The 17523-nt window shown below is 45.2% G+C and overlaps 1 protein-coding gene across 22 annotated transcripts in view; it reads left to right on the top strand.

The window, feature by feature from the left end:
• The window catches only part of SLC8A3 (solute carrier family 8 member A3), a 154234-nt gene that overhangs the window by 121861 nt on the left and 14850 nt on the right, over positions 1 to 17523 (top strand). For 13 of the 22 annotated variants that reach the window (XM_078335261.1, XM_078335259.1, XM_078335255.1 and 10 more), the window contains one exon: positions 15692 to 15795. The exons of 3 other annotated variants lie outside the window; for them this stretch is intronic. In XM_078335261.1, coding sequence (XP_078191387.1) covers positions 15692 to 15795 — 104 coding nt within the window. Of the gene's footprint in view, positions 1 to 12706; positions 12814 to 15691; positions 15796 to 17523 lie in introns of all 22 variants that reach the window. 6 more of the 22 variants (XM_078335256.1, XM_035260844.3, XM_035260845.3 and 3 more) reach the window with 2 other exon arrangements.

Here is a 17523-nt window from a genome sequence, read left to right as displayed (position 1 = left end):
CTACTAGAATTACCTCCCTAGGGTTAGGGTTAGTGTTAGGGCGAGGTAAATGAAGTGAGTCAGCAAGGGGAGGATGGGAACCTGTCTTTATTTAACATTTTGATATTTTATTTATCATGAATTTGTTGCATTAACTCCAACTTTTAAAAATCATTGCATTACTATAATCCCAGCACTTTGGGAGGCCGAGGTGGGTGGATCACGAGGTCAACAGATTGAGACCATCCTGGTCAACAAGGTGAAACCCCATCTCTACTAAAAATACAAAAATTAGCTGGTCATGGTGGTGCGTGCCTGTAGTCCCAGCTACTTGGGAGCCTGAGGCAGGAGAATTGCTTGAACTCAGGAGGCGGAGATTGCGATGAGCTGAGATCGCGCCATTGCACTCCAGTCTGGGTAACAAGAGCAAAACTCAGTCTCAAAAAAAAGAAAAAAAAAATCATTGCATGAAAGTATCATTAATCTTGATTACTGAGTTTTTAGGTGTAGCCTTAAATTTTGTACCTCTGACTTACTAGTCTCACCCTGATCCCCATTCTGGATCTATGACTGTCTATTCTACATCAGCCTCTTGCTTTGACCATAAGAATAACTTCAGACCTTTAAGCATAAAGGAAATAGGACTTCCGTCTCCCTTCCTCACCTTTGTGAAAATCTCAGCTTGTGCTTTTAAAGTGTATCTCCCAGGAAGTTTGCCTACTATGTTTCTCTCAAGGTCACCAGGTTCTGTGAAACTAGCAGCAGGCTAGATTGTCATATTAGCACAAAGGATCCACTGCGCCTGCAGCTGAGCTGGGATGAGCACTTAGGTCTGCTAACTCTAGTCCTTCTTGCCTGGTCCCCACGTTGTCTCTAGGTGGGATAAAACAAGAATGTTTCCTTGACTGGGAGAAGAAGGGAAGACCCATGAATTGGAAAACAGGTCATTTAGAATTCTGAAATTCACAGGTGGAAATTTCTGACAACCCATTTGGGACCAACAATTCAACCCACCCAAAATGGTGACAGTAGGTAACGTGCAACCTGTATGCTGTTCTGTCATCCAGTGCCACTGTGCTGCACAACACTAGGGGCCAGCATTCTCACTGGCTTCTGTGTGCCTGGAGCCCAGTGCGGTTGTGCAATGCTACAGCTCTGCTTTAGTGTAGTCCCTGATGGGTACAGTCAAGAAAATGTCTATAGAATCAGCTAATATCCCATGTAGTTAAGTCTCTAATTGAAATATCTTCTCTACTCAGCTGAGGGACAGCAATCTTTCCTGGATTTGCTATTTACCAGGATCTCTAGAAATTATCCACCAGAAAAGTGGGCTTTCTCAGAGCTTCAGTGGACAGTGAATTAAGGTGGAAGGCAGGGTGCTTTAACCGCATTTCATGCAAGTCCTGAAGAGCCAGCTCCTCTCGCTTCCTAATTATCAGAATGTGTTTGGACCCAATGTTTCATGTGTATATAATACAAACTTCTCTCTTTTCTTCTTGGATCAAATTTGTTCTTTCAAAATGAGATTTCCAGCAGAGAGAAGAGACAAGACAAAGAGACCCAACATCTCTAAAGCCACGAATCAGATAACCAGCCTCTTGTTCTCTTCAGTGCTGAACTGAAATAAAATAATTTTATAGATTATTCTCACTGCCTTTCCAAGAAGGGGATTTATCAACTTCAGGGCCCAGCAACCATTTATTCCCAGACCATTGGTATATGTATTTACTTCTCTTGACTTAGAGAAAAGCAAGAATTGGAGTTGTGAATATTTCTTTCTCCCTACCTGTGGCTCCTTGAAATGAGTCAGGACAAACTTGGGGCCCAAATAGAGCTGGAAGTAAGTGAGTCATGCAGAGCCGAAGCCTGCACAGACCCACTGATAAGGGGGTTGAAGATTAAATTCTCCTTTGAGAATAATTGGGCAGTACTCATAGAAAGGCTACTTTCAAGAAGGCCAGATCTTCCCTTTAATGTATAGTGCAATGTTCCTAACCCTCAGCCAACTGCATCATACCACCCCATGAATACACATATCAGCAGTAATATAAAGCACTTTCCACCATAGGGCAGCAAAGAAGGAGGGAAATCTTTATCATGGAAGGGAAGGAAGGAAGGAAAGGAGGGAGGAAGGGAGGGAGGAAGAGAGGTAGGAAGAGAGGGAGGGAGAGAGGGAGGGATGGAGGGAGGGAGGGAGGGAAGGATTCTCAGGTTGAGCAGAGAAATGACATATTTGGAGCATAATGAAGAGAATTGAAGTGCAGAGTTTGTGGGGTAAATTTTGAAAATATCAAGTTGCAGGCCAGGCGCGGTGGCTCACACCTATAATCCTAGCACTTTGGGAGGCCAAAGCGGGTGGTATCACCTGAGGTCAGGAGTTTGAGACTAGCTGGGCCAACATGGCGAAATCCCATCTCCACTGAAAATAGAAAAATTCACTGGGAGTGGTGGCACATGCTTGTAATCTCAGCTACTTGGGAGGCTGAGACATGTTTAGTAATTGTGCACATTGGTTGTAAAACTATTAGTAGCCTGAAATTGACTATAGTGAGAGTATTTTCACATGGAAAGCAACCATTCCAAATCAAGCCTCTTCTTTATTCCTAGAAAGCCAGTTTACTGGCTCACTACTGGCTGAAGCTCTTTAGGGGTCATTACTTGACCTCCTGAAGTGTGCAGGAATCCTCTCCATGGCCTTTTTCATGGACATCATCTTATTTTTTGATACCAGAAATGGAACGATCACTCTCTTATGAGCTAGTTCATCTCCCTGATGGAATGGTATGTGGTAGAGATGAAATCCACCTCCCTGGAGCTTCCCACCAACTTCCTTTGGAAGCAGCACTGTGACAGCCTCAGAACTATTTGGAGCAATCGTTTGAGCCTGGAGGCAGAGGTTGCAGTGAGCCAAGATCACACCACTGCACTTCAGCATTTGTGACAGAGCTTTCCTTTTTTAACTTTTTTTCTCACACACACAAAAAAGAAAACATCAGGTTGCAGAGATGGATGGATGGATGGATGGATGGATGGATGGATGGATGGAAGGATGGATGGATGGAAGGATGGACATTACAAAGAGTTTTCCACTGTTAGGATGAAGGATTAAGTCTTTATTCTCTAAGAAAGAAAGGGGAGAATGAAACTTTGTGATTTTAAACCTTTTCCACCCTGTATAGCTACCCTATGAGGCATGACGACCTTCAAAAAAAAAAGGACATCTACTTTAGAAAACTAATATCTAAAAAATTACAAATTCACTCATTGTGCCCTAACCTTTGGGAAACAGAGATCCCTTTGAGGTTTTTTGACACTGCCTTGCCTCTGATCATATCCTGAATCCTAGGTCCATAATCATCCCATTACCTCAGATGTCCCTTTCCCTCTAGCCAGGGGTAACACGCTCTTCAGGCACTGGGAAAGTGGATAGTTAGGAGAACAGAGGAGTCATCCATGGGCTGTGATACCGTTATAAGCCCACATATTTCAGAATGAATGAACAGAATGAGCATCAAGTCCTCATATATGTGGGTCTATAACCAAAAACACATCCAGCAGTCAGGTCTTTACTGTCAGTAGAGACAAAATATTCATCACTTTGCCTCGGGGAAGCCACATCCTCAGTAGGTTATCGATGATGAGGTCAGCTACTCATATGTATGTAGAAGCTGCACCCAGTAGAGGACTCATAGGAGAGTCCAGAATAAATACCAAAGCAAAAGGGGAGTCGGTGCAGGCTCTCCCACACATCCCAAACACTCTTTCTATTCACAAAATAGATGCTGCAGGGTAGTTCCAAGAGATCATTTAGCTCAGATTTCTGCCTCCGTAAAATAAATGAGCCTTCCGTATTAGTTGTCTGTTGCCGTGTAGCAAATTGTCATAAACACAGAGGCTTAAAGCAATAACCATTTGTTATCTCACGGTTCTGTATCTCAGAAGTCCAGGAAGGCTTGACTGGATTTTCTGCCCAAAGTCTCACAAGGCTGAAATTAAGGTGTCGGCCAGGCTGGGATCTTATCTGGAAGCTCTGAGGATGTATAAACTTCCAAGCTCATTCAGGCTGTCAGCAGAATCAGGCTCTTGTGGCTTGAGGTCGGAGGTCCCTGTTTCCCTGCTGGCTGTCATCCAGGGGCCACTCTTTGCACCTAGCAGCTGCCTATGTTCCTGTTCACAAGACACCCTTCATCTTCAAACCAAAGCAACATATTGAGTCCTTCTTATGCCTTGTATCTTTCTGGGTTTCCCTTCTTCTTTAGCCAGAAGAAGTTCTTTGCTTTTAAGGGCTCGTGAGATTCAATCAGGCCCACCTGGATAATGTCCCTATTTTAAAGGTAACTGTGCCATATCACATACCATACCATACAACACTTCAGGACTGACACCTCAGAGTATTCACAGGTTCCAGGGATTACGGCAGAACCTCTTTGGGGAAACATTTTAGAAATTCTGCCTCCCCACTCACCCATAATCCTTTTAAAAGCCAAATCTTGAAGTCTCTTTTTTTTCAAAGGCTTTTTTGAATAAGCACATTTATACCCCACTTCATCAGACACTTACCCACTTTGAGCAAACACTAGATTACTTACTAGCATGTCACCAAATAAATTGTAAATCAATCAGAACTACCCTTTCCCACCACAGCCTTTCTCAAATACTTTGGGAGAGTCTGACACTCTTAGTGGTGTCCCAGAGCAGAAGACTCTTACCAGCTTGCAAGAGCTTACTGTTAAATGTTTAGTAATTGTGCACATTGGTTGTTAAACTATTAGTAGCCTGATATTGACTATAGTGAGAGTATTTTCACCATGGAAAGCAACTGTTCCAAATCAAGGTTCCTCTTCATTCTTAGAAAGCTGGTTTACCAGCTCACCATTGCAGTAGCTCTTTAGGGGTCATTACTTGACCTCCTGGAGCGTGCAGGGATCCTCTCCATGGCCTTTTCCATGCATGGACATCATCTTATTTCTTAATACCAGGAATGGGGTGATCACTGTCTGATAAGCTAGTTCATCGCCCTGAGGCACGAGATTTCTAGGCTGAGGCACGAGAATCGCCTGAACCCAGGAGGTGGAGGCTCAGTGAGCTGAGGTCATGCCACTGCACTCCAACCTGGGTGACAGAATGAGACCCTGTTTCAAAAAAAAAAAGTAGATTTCAGATAATTTTCTGCTCCGCAACAGAACGTACCCCCTAAATGCCTTGTAATATATTTGAATCTGATTCTGCATTTCGTCCTCAATTTATGTAATGAAAATAGAATTAATATATCATGTAATAGTAGCACAAATTTGTAATAGGAAGTAAAGTATGAAGAGAGTGAAGAAGTTGTTTTCTTTGTTGAAGCAGATATATGGGTCTCAGTATATTTCTCTAAAAGTTTAAACTTATTAAAAGAATGTTATTTTTAACCTTTCACACACACACACAAAAAAAAAAAAGGCCCTGAGGTAGAGATGAAATCCCCCTCCCTGGAACTTCCCACCACTTCCTTTGGAAGTGGCACTTGTGACAGCCCCAGAACCATTTGGAGTAGGTAGCATCTCCTTCAGGAGATGCCTCTCCTCTGGATCCACAAGTCAGTTAGTTAGATGTAAAATCTTCAGAGTCACACTGTCTGAATTCAAATCCCAGCTCTGCCTCTTATTTAGTTATAACCTTAGGCAAATCTTAACTTTTCTGGTCCTCTGGTTCTTCATGTGTGGGAATGGGGATAAAAATAATACCTACCTCACAGGTTATTATGAATATTAAATGAGATAATATATGCAGAGAAAATAGCACCTTGTCCCGCCCGCACCTATCTCACAGATTAGTTGTGAGAATTGAATTACTTTATATAAACAAAATGCTTAGAGCTCTGCCTAGGACAAAATAAGCACTATATAAATATTAGTAAGTTAATTTGAAATGTGATTCTAGATCCCTCATCACCCTAGTCACCCTACTCTGGATCTTCTCCAACATCCCTCTCAAGATGTAGTGTCAGAATTGACCTAATTATTCCAGCATTTGGCTGAAATGCTAGACCTTGACTCCAGCACCCCCCCCCCCACCCATCCTTGACTGGCACTAGCATTCAAGCCACTACTCCTCTTCCCTGGGCCTTTAATAGAGTCAGAGAGGATTCTCCAAGGGATCTTTTGGCCCTGGGCCAGCAGCATCAGCACACGCTGGGGCCTTGTTAGGAAGGCAGGCTCTCAGGCCCCACCCCACATCTACCGAATCAGAATCTGCCCATTAACAAGATGTCCGGGCGATTCATGTGCACATTAAAGTTTGAGAAGCACAGCTTTCAGGGACCAGATGACACACTTATTTTCAATAGAAAACCAATTAGAAATCCTAAGCCTTCTCATGGAACAGGGGCCTTCCCCTCAGACCTTGGGAGGGGGTCAGGGAAATAGTGTTGGGTTGTTGGTGGCCAGTGGCAGTGGGGGGTTCAGTCCATGTTCAAAGAGTCAGAAACCTGGCAGGTGAAGAGATGGGGCAGCAACACCCAACTGGGAAGATAAAGGAAATTATTACAAGAACCAGCACAAAGATGTGAGGCTTCTGAAAGCTCCCAGGAAAAGGCTCACAGCTCCTCAGTCTGGCTGCCCAGTCTGGCTGCCCGGGTCAAGGCAGCTCTGTGAGGGTTAGCTGGCCCCGAGCAGCAAAGACACATTTAGAAGTGATGAAAGGGAACCCTTCTGGACAGGGAAAAGAGTCATTCAGCAGGAATCAGGCAGGAAGAGGTCACAGAGTCAGAAGCCCAGCCTGTACTCAGATATTATTTCTGGCACAGGAGGGCCAAAGGGTTAGGGTGCCACCTACTCACTATACAATGTAGAGGCAGATCCACTTGTTACCTGCCTGTGCTGCTGGGATTTCAGCGTATAAATTCTGTGCCACCTCACTGTGGCTGCAGCTTGGGAATGGCATCCAGAACTTACCCACTTGCATAAGAAATAAGCTATCAGAGTAATAGGGGACATGGGCTAAAATCCCAGCTCAGCTGCTTAATAGCTGTGTAACTGAGCAAGATACTTAACCTCTCTGAGCAACTGTTTTCTCATCTTCAAAATGGAAGTAATAATAATTGGCCAAGCCCAGTGGCTCACATGTGTAATCTTAGCACTTTGGGAGGCCCAGGCCAGGGGATTGCTTGAACCCAAGAGTTCGAGACGAGCCTGGGAAACATGGCAACACTCCATCTCTACAAAAAAATACAAAAATTATCCAGGCATGGTGGCAGGTGCCTGTAGTCCTAGCTACTCAGGAGGCTGAGTGGGAGGATCATTTGAGCCCAGGAGGTTGAGGCTGTGGTGAGCCAGATTATGCCACTGCACTCCAGACTGGAAGACAGAGTGAGACCACATCTCAAAAAAATAAATAAATAAAATTAAATGTAGGTAATAATAATATCTATGTTAATACAGTGGAAGTAAGGATGAAATAAGAGGCTGGGCATGGTGACTCAAGCCTGTAATCCCAGCACTTTGGGAGGTCAAGGAGAGATCACTTGAGCCCAGGAGTTCAAGACCAGCCTGGGCAACATAGTGAGATCCCGTCTCTACCAATAATATTTTCTTTAAAACTTAGCCCAGCATGGTGGCATGCACCTGTGGCCCCAGCTACTCAAAAGGCTGACAGGAGGATGGTCTGAGCACAGGAGGTTGAGGCTGCAGTGAGTCATGATCATACCACTGCAGACTAGCCTGGGTGACAGAGTGAGACCCTGTCTCAATAAAAACATAAATAAATGAATAAATAGGAAAAATGAAATAGGAAATGTTCTTCTTAGGGTTCTCATGGTGACGAACACAATGTAAGCATATGTGTTATCTTAGAATTCTTCCTATGTAAAGAAGGCCTCCTCCAATATATTATTCATCCATTCAACTAATAAATGCTGTTTATTCCCACTTTCACTCTAAAGGAACTCAAAGGCTAAAGAGAACCCTTCCTGTTGCAGTGCCCTGAGGATCAGAGGCCTGATTTGAATGTCCTCAATGCAAAGGGCTGTTTCAAAAGACCAGCCAGGCAGTGCAGAAATGCATTCCCTAATCGCCTCCAGGTTGTTTGATGGAAGGTCTCCTGGGAGCAGCTTTCCCCAGCAGCTCAGCCAGGTCTTCTCTGGGAACACTGCATGCTTTGGCACCTCCTTTGGCAGAAAGCCTGGAGGACAAGCAGGTGCAGGTCCTGGAGTCTCTGAGCATTACTGACTCTAGGAGTAGCTGCGCGGGATAATCTGTCCCCATGACCATTAAGTAACTGCCACTGTGCTGGAAGAAGAACTGGAAATGGGGAGCCCAAAAAGATTTTTAAAAACCTCCCTTGAACCAACAAGTTGTATCCTGGATTGCTGTTAGAGAGATCTCCCTTGGAGTAGATGAATGTGGTATGTTAAGTAAGCTGGGGTCTAGGTTTGATCATACTGGGTCTGCAGTTTTTTTGTCCCACTGAGAATCCTCAGGCATTCCGTGAAAGTTGCCTTCAAAATATTTTTTGTCTCTAATGACATATTCTTACTGCAAAAAGACAGAGTGAATTCATTTTATGAAGCTTCAGGTGTGTTAGAAAAATCACCATTAGTCACTTAGCGAGTCATGATTGAGGGCGTTCTGTATGCCAGGCACTGTGCTGGGCACTGGGACTGTCATAGCAAGTCAGATAGACAAGATCTCACTTGATCTTGGAAGTAAGTAGGATGGGGTCTGGGTAGTCCTTGAACTGGAGACTACCTGGGGTTACTGGATGCTGCAGGCTTTTTAAAAAGAGATAAGTTCTGCCGGGCACAGTGGCTCAAGCCTGTAATCCCAGCACTTTGGGAGGCCGAGGCGGGTGGATCACGAGGTCAACATGGTGAAACCCCATCTCTACTAAAAATACAAAAAATTAGCTGGGCGTGGTGGCGCATGCCTATAATCCCAGCTACTCAGGATGCTGAGGCAGGAGAATTGCCTGAACCCAGGAGGCGGAGGTTGCGGTGAGCCGAGATCGCGCCATTGCACTCCAGCCTGGGTAACAAGAGCAAAACTCCGTCTAAAAAAAAAAAAGTTCTCTGTACTTGCAGAGCTTACATCCAAAATTAGTAACTAACCAACTAACTTTCGGTTGTGTTAAGTGCCCGCAAGTGGTGGAGCAGGGAGTCCTCTAGATAAGGTAGCCATGGAAGGCCTCTCTGACGAGGGGATGTTTACTCAGATACCCAAAGGATGAGGATAAGCACAGACCCGGTGAGGAACGTCCCAGGCAGAGGGAATAGCAAGGGGATTGCCCTAGGTGGGAAAAAGCTTGGTTTGAGGACTGGGAAGACCACTGTGTCTGAGACACATAAGTGAGAAGAGGAGACCTTATAACAAGGTCAGAGAGGTCAGCAGCGACTGGATTATGCAAGCTCCCATAGGCCATGGCTGTAACGTGGGGAAGGGATTGAAGAAAGAGGTCAAAGGCAGGAACAGGAAAATCTCTTAGGAGGCTACTGCAAAGTCCAAGGGAGAGGTGATGGTGGTTTTGTTTTGTTTTGTTTTGTTTTGTTTTGTTTTGTTTGAGACAGTCTCGCTCTGTCATCCAGGCTAGAGCACAATGGTACAATCTCTGCTCACTTCAACCTCTGCCTCCCAGATTCAAGTGATTCTCCTGCCTCAGCCTCCCAAGTAGCTAGGATTATAGGCACACACCATCAAGCCTAGCTAATTTTTGTATTCTTAGCAGAGACGAGGTTTCACCATGTTGGTCAGGCTGGTCTTGAACTGCTGACCTCAAACCATCCACCCACTTCAGCCTCCCAAAGTACTGGGATTACAGGCGTCAGCCACCGGGCCAGGCCAAGTGTTGGTGTTTTGATGTAGGTCTTGAAGGCAGAGGGAAGGGTAGTAGTAAATTAACTCTCCCAGGGAAGAGAGGGAGGCCTGAGGGCAAGGAAAGAATGAGGGGTGATTCCAGGTTTGGGGACTGGGCAGTTTGTTAGATGATGATGCCATTGATGGAAACAGAAAAGAACAAGTTTGGAAAAAGAACTCGAGATCTGACTGGTAACTTGTATTAAACTTAAAGTCCCATTTGTGACTTGAGCAGAAGTGAGAACTTTCTCTAATGTTCAAGGACTGGAAGGGATTTTTCTAGCCTCCAGGCAAAATAACACCATTAAGTCCCAACAGTGGCGCCTTCCCTGGGAATGGTCTCAATGGGGGAACACTATACCCTGCCTCCTCCATTCATTCCTTGCTCCAGAGGTGGTTCCCACTGGCTAATCTAAGTTCCTTTTGCCACTAGTTAACACCTGTCCTCATTTCTCTTGTTCCCCACCTAAGATGCCAATGGCGGGCTGGGCGCAGTGGCTCATGTCTCTAATCTCAGCACTTTGGGAGGCCGAGACTGGTGGATCACTTGAAGTCAGGAGTTCGAGACCAGCCTGACCAACTTGATGAAACTATGACTTTACTAAAAATACAAAAATTAGCTGGGCATGGTGGCAGGTGCCTGTAATCAGCTACTGAGGAGGCTGAGACAGGAGACTCACTTGAACCCAGGAAGTGGAGGTTGCAGTAAGCCAAGATCGCACCATTACCCTCCTGCCTGGACAACAGAGCAAGACTCCATCTCAAAAAAGAGAAAAGAAAAAAAAAGATGTCAATGGCATCTCTTGTCCCCACTTAAGATGTCAATCAAAACAGTGCAAGCCACGCTATGTCGCATGACATGTTTTCTGTCCAGCCCAGAGCTTGTTGCTGATAGGGGCACCGCCTAGATTTTAAGCGAATATGGGAGTTGCTCTCTATTACTGCCCTTAACATTCCAACCCTCTCTAATAGCCCATTTAGGATTTATCATACTGTTTTGTCCAAACCTCTCTTGACCTGACTTCTATTTCAAGCTTGAACCACCTCTTGGGTCACCAACTGTACTTATTGAGTTCCCCTAGTTTTCTGACTTAATGGCTGAAGATGGTAAGTTTCCCTTACATATTACTCTCAAACCACCAAACTGGGATAGTTGTTCCTCTTAGTGATAATGGTTACTATTTATGAAACTTTTAACAGGGAACACACACCCTGCCAAGGACTTCATATAAATTATTTCATTTAAGAACACTACCAATTAGGTGCTATTATTCCACCTTACATATGACTTGAAGAACTTTACAGCATCACCCAGGGTCACCCAGCTGGTGAGGGGTGGAGGTGACATTTGAATTGGGGTCGTCTGTCTCCATTACCTGGGAGAAGGAAGGCCAAAGCATCGTGGCCTTTCACAAGTTGAAGAGCCACGCTTTCTACGGTGGTGAGCCAGGTTTTTCCGTGACTGGGGTGGGTGTGGCAAGTGATTAGGATCTGGAGTGGTGTGGTGGGGCGGCAGGGACCAGGGTGTCTTGATAACTGATGTTGCGTTCACTTCAGGAGGAATGGGCCAGATCTGATTCTGCAGGATCAACAGTATGGACACCAGAGACTCTCTAGACATCCAAAGCTCTAATGGTGACTTGGGGAAGTTCACAAGGGCAGGGAGGTTGTCCCAGGTTAGAATGTTATGATTCCTATTTTATGAAAAAGAATAAAAGAAGATGCTGAAGGCCTCGGGGTAGCAGAGTCTGAAAGGGTACAGACCCATGGCCACTGCCCAGGACTCCTGCTCAGGCCACCTCACTCCCACAACTGCAGGCAGACCCAGCTCCACATCCACCCACCTAGCAACGTTACACGCCCACCAGGAGAGGCCTAAACCGCTTCCTCATCTTTCCTGGGAACTGGTACCAAAACGTCCCCTTAGTAAGCAACCTCCTGGAGAGGCCCAGGTCTACATCTGTATTTAAAGGTCCAGTAACAAATAAACAAGGGAAGAAAGAAAGAAGAAGAAATGCAGAACAGGGTGACTAAAACTTGCATATATTTTTAAATGTTTATATTAACAAAATAACATCTTTTAACATGTAAAGCAATATAATTGTGCTAGCCACAAGATTGTCGTAAGACTGAGAAAGAAATCCTAATTCTGAGAGCCCTAGAATTAGTGTGATCCAGCCGGTGCATCCCTGTGACTGCAGACGCCGGTTTGGAGTTAGTGTCAGTAGCTTTTGAGGCCTGCTGTGAATTGCCAGAATGTGTGACGTAATCCAAATACCACCCCCTTCCCTGCCGCCGGCTCCCCTGGGATAGTCACTGCCATACAGAAAAAGAAGTTCTACTATTTCTGGGCAGCATTTCCACAAACCAGTTTGTCCCTTTCTGCTCTTCTTATAAAATAAACCATTTGGATCAACATCAGCTGATTTCGAAAGTCAGAAAAATTCTCCCTTGTCCCAAAGGCAAGAGGGATAAGGAAGCAAGCGTGGGGGGACCTGAATGCTCACACCTTTATATGTATGTTATTTCATTGCTCTCATAATTGCCCTGGGATGCTGTAAGCATGATTCATCCTGTTTGTTTATCAGTAAAATTATTTGTCCAAGATGACACAGCATCTCCAGGATTAGAACTCAGAGCTTTTGGCTGTGAAGCTTGAGCTCTTTCTTTTCAGTCTTCAAATCTGATTATGCCATGAAGCTGCGCAAAGCCCAGGAGGAGCCTGGTGAGGCTGGAGGGGGGCCCCAGGCAGCCTCTCTCTTCCGTGCCCCTGTGGTGTTGGGGCAAACTTGGATCTTTCTGAATCTTTTAACTGTTTCCTTCTCTTTCTGTTTTTGTCTCCTGGCTGACTTGCCCCACACTTTACTCCTTGCTTATGATACTTATTTTTCCATCCACAGCAAAACAATTCACATCAAGGTAATTGATGATGAGGCGTATGAGAAAAACAAGAATTACTTCATTGAGATGATGGGGCCCCGCATGGTGGATATGAGTTTTCAGAAAGGTGTAGTACCCTGTCCTCCATGCTAACACTAACGTTCTTTTCTCCTCTTCTGTTTCTTCCTCTCCAACCCGTTTGTCTCCTTCTACTCCTTTTGTCTTCCACCTCTCTGGTTCCCTTTCCTTTGTCTCCTCTCTTGCTGTCTCTTCTGCTCTCTTTTCACTCCTCTCTCTCCTCTGTCCTCTCTCTGTCCCCAGCTCTGTCCTAACACCTGCCAGCCTGACACATGGCATCAATACGAGGGATGCTCGAGACCAGCGATAATTCTTCTGGGATGAGGAAATTAGTATGGGGAAAGAAAGGGCCATAAAGCTGGGAGTATCATGTGAGGCTCTTGGCTTTTCCTGAATGGGAAAAAAGGGACCAGATAGCCTGGCACCAGGCAGAAGAACAGCACTGAGAAACAGGCTCTCAGCACAGATTCCGCGGAGCTGTTTTTCTCAGGGCTAAACTTAGAATCCTAGGAAGTAGAGAATCAATGTATTTGGATTATAGTTCATTCCCCTCCAAAAGCAGGCTTTAGGAGCCATCTTACCTGCCATGTTGCCACTATCAAGGCTTTTTTCTCCTCTTGACCTTAAGGAAGCTGAAAGTACACGTGTGAGTTCCAGATCTAGATCAAATACCAATTTGTCTTCCTCTGTTTTTCCTATTAAAAACACCCAGGTGTGAAGGCAGAGTTAGAATAGTGGTGGAGATCATTGTGACCTGAATGGAAGCTTCCCCAAGAAGTCTATGGGGCTTCTCAGAGTGGATGGAGCCTTTGCCTTCAACTTCAGTGACCCCATACATCCCATGGCACCAATAGGCAAGTCAGGAAGATAAGTCATAGGGTGATCTATGTTCTGAATAGATCATACTGTGGAGGAGGGAGCTGTTCCTTCCCCTGCCAACCCATCCCTCATGCCCTCCAGGCCATGCCTGTGGTCACAGAGCACCCCAATCCCATCCCACAGCAGAGTTCCTGCTGCAGAAAAACAGGCTCATGTCTTGTAAACAGCCCTGGGGTCCCATATCTAGAGCCAGCAGAAATATTCCCAAGAATATGCCTCTTGACAATCAATGAACTTTGTCTTTTGTCCACTGAGCAAGGTATAAAAAGATGGCAAAAGAAGGACCCAACAAGGCAATAAAAACATGCAGTCATGCATCACTTGACAATAAGGGTGCATTCTGAGACATGTGTCCTTAAGCAATTTTGTCATTTTGGGATCATGATAGAGTTCACTTTCACAAACCTAGATGGTGTGGCCTACGACACATCTGGACTATGTGGGCCTATTGCTCCTAGGCAGTAGGAGCAATGTCACACACCGGTACAGTGTGCAACTGTATTGAATACTGTAAGCAACTGTAGCACAGTGGAATTTATGTATCTAAACATATCTAGACATAGAAAAGGTACAGTAAACATATGGTAGAGTGTGGCCCTATGGAACCATGATTATAGATGTGGTCTGTTGTTGAGCGAAACGTTTGTATGTGGCATGTGACTGTACTTGTAAAGGACACACACCACAAATGCACAGCAAGTCCTGTGCCCTACAAACCCCCTCGGGTCGGTCTACTACATTATAAATGGCAAAGCTGAGCACATCCACAGAATGTCAAAAGAACATCAGAGGATCTGAGGAGACATTGAGGTAAATGCTCCTTACCATTTAGAGCATTTAGTTTCCAGGCCTTTCCCCAATAACATCCCCCCACCCCTGCCAAAAAAAAAAAAAGAAAAAGGAAAACAAAGCAGAAAATAACAATTCTGGCTCACTAGTAGGACCTGCTGGCCACCATTGTGATTCCGTGAAAGACCAGAAGAAACCACATAGGAAGAGCAAGATCCACATGTCAACATCTCCACGTGACAAAGAGCCAGACTTTGGAGGGGAGTGAATTTCAAGGAACCTTTGATCCCTGGGTGATTTGTTCTTAAAAGATTCTATGTTTTGTTAAGATACCTAGAGATGAACAGAAACCTCCATCACCTTGTGCCCCAGACCCATGATAATTCACATCGAGAAAGCCAGTTTGGGGACACATCACCCCCAAATGATAGAAACCCAAAGGTGATTTCAAATTTTATGATTTACATCGCTTTCTTCACATTTTCCCAGAAATGCATCAACTGTGAATTGTAAAGGACTCCTATATCATATTGTGGTTAATACATATTTATTTTAGCCACAGAAGCCTCCTATGAGCTAAAGAATGCGAAAGACCATACAATGCTATCTCCCTTTCTTTTCTCTCTCTCTCTCTCTCTCTCTCTCTCTCTCTCTCTCTCTCTCTCTTCCTCGCTCTGGTTTCCCTTCCTCATAAATACTTTCCTTTAAAACATTTTTCTCTGAAACTCACAATGGAAGTGAATATAGACACAAAGAAGGGACACAAGCCCTGGGTTCTGTTAACATATTTCCTGTTGTGGGAAGACCGTGGGTCATTCCCAGTGGATCTCTAGTTTACCTGTTGTCCAGAGAAATGCTGCTGTTACCATGTGACACTCTGTGGAATGTGCTGCCAGACTCACTTCCTACTAACAACTGTTGGCAAGGTCTAAAATGACTCCTCCCCACCATCACCTGCCTTCTGCCTTCCTGACCCCTCCTGTCCTTCTGGCTCCCTTCCTTTGCCCACCTTTCCTTGCCTCCTGGCTCCCTGCCCCACTCACCCGTAAGAACAACTATGACCGAGAAGACAAGAAAAGCTAAGACCATTTATTACGTGAGAACAACACAATCCACCATGGTCCTATTGAAAGCCACCATGGCGGGACTGGGCTGCATGTGCCAGGAGTGACGGGGAATGATATTTAAAGGCTGTGCTCCAGGTGACCAACCAATCTACCGACCCAGTCGACACACTCTCTCTCTTGTTGTCCCTACAGGAAAACCATAAGGGTTAAAATAGTAGATGAGGAGGAATACGAAAGGCAAGAGAATTTCTTCATTGTCCTTGGTGAACCGAAATGGATGGAACGTGGAATATCAGGTGTGAGATTATTTAAAAACAAAACAACAAAAAGAAAGAAAAGAAATTAAAACAAACTGAAAAACAACAATGAAAAAGAAAAAGCAGCTATATTTTTGTCTCCCTCCTTTTCTTCCCTTCTCCTCCTTTCTCTTTTTGACCAACGGACTTTTTATTCTTTTCCCTCCTGTATTCTCGCTCTCACCCTGTTTCGGTATCATCTCTGCCTTCTTAGCCTTAGCTTATTCCAAATTCCTCCTTTCCCGCCCTCTGGGCAGCACTGCAGCCTCAACTCCTCATTACCCTAATGAGCTATGTACCTGTTTTGCTACAATGTTACAATTATTCAATTGCCAGGCCCCTGCACTCTCCCCCACAGCCCCCCCACCCCAACTGTAACCTGTAAAAGTGAAAATTCCTCGGTGGGTGGGGAGGAGAAGAAAAAGAAAGGAATGTGATGCGCTGCATGCCTGTGCCCCTCCCTGCCTTCCTCCCCCGCCACCCCTCACTCTTTAGCCTGGATTGAATGTGGGAGGGTCTGGGATGGGGGTTGGGGCCTGGGTTGCAATGATGCTTTGACAGTTTTCTGCTGCACTCCCCAACTTCCTTTGAATGCTTGGCAGGTTATTCACTTGCAGAGTGGCCCATAGGCCCCTCTGCCCTTCGAGGAGGTAAGTGTATTATCCGCCTATTTCACAGTTGGGCAGACCGTGGCATGGGAAAGTTTTACCAATTGTCAGAGGCCACGGCTTCTGAGAGCTCTCAGAAAGAGAGTTGACTTCTGAGGTAATCAAGCAATCTGGAATCTTCAGCTATTCTTCCTCCTCTGGGCATCCCACCCCATCCTATTCTACATTTGTTCCTAGCCCAAGGTTGGGTACCTTCTTCAGGCTACTTTGGGACAATGCAACCTCTAAAGCAGAAAATTGAGAGTTCACAAAGGGAAAGGAGTAGTTCCAGGTATGAAAATTCCCCTAGCCAGTGGGATCCAGAAAAGGACTGACATTGGGCAGGCCTGGAGTACCGACTTGTGGATTTTCAAACAGAATAGACTCTAAGTGATGCAGTTAGTGCTGATCCCTGAGGGACAGGTGTTAGAAGGTTCACAGATATGTGCCTTTGCTTGGCATCTGCAAGTGAACATATGACCCAGATCCCAAGATAACCCTCATCCCACACTAGAGAAGTGGTCTCATCTCCTGCTTTCCTCAGGACATGCATCTGAGAATATCTGCCATGGACTCATCCCTCAGGGGCTGATTATGTTGCAACCAGGGTAGATGTAAGGAAGGATTTCTTCCCTTGAAGAAAACTATTAGAAGCCACTACTTTGAATGTGTTGAAGGCATTGATGTGGGAATGGGTTAGGGTGCTCTTGGGAAATAGCAAGAAGACATTCACACTCCAATTCAGGAGCGATAGGGTGCTGGGGGCCTCCTAGCAAATGGAGCAGTGAAATCCACCTGTTTGTCAAAAAGAGGTGATCATTCTGCAACTATTTCATATTCATGTGACAAAGAGCAGCATAAAACTTTCCACACGAGGACAGATCTAAGAGAATCAACAACAACATTCCCCAAAGGATCCTCTACAGGTCGTCTCAGCGTGATTGGTCAGCTCTCATTGTCTGCTGGGGACTTCCTGCAGAGCTGACCACTTCTGTGCCTGCACTGGTTTGGACACATATGATGTGCAAGGGGCAGCACCCCTCTCCATCTTCCGTTGCTTGTTCTCTTCTTGGCCACTCAA

This window comes from Callithrix jacchus, chromosome 8 (genome assembly GCF_049354715.1).
Source record: "Callithrix jacchus isolate 240 chromosome 8, calJac240_pri, whole genome shotgun sequence".
NCBI classification, from domain to species: Eukaryota; Metazoa; Chordata; class Mammalia; order Primates; family Cebidae; genus Callithrix; species Callithrix jacchus.
This window is presented reverse-complemented; position numbering and strand designations above follow the sequence as displayed.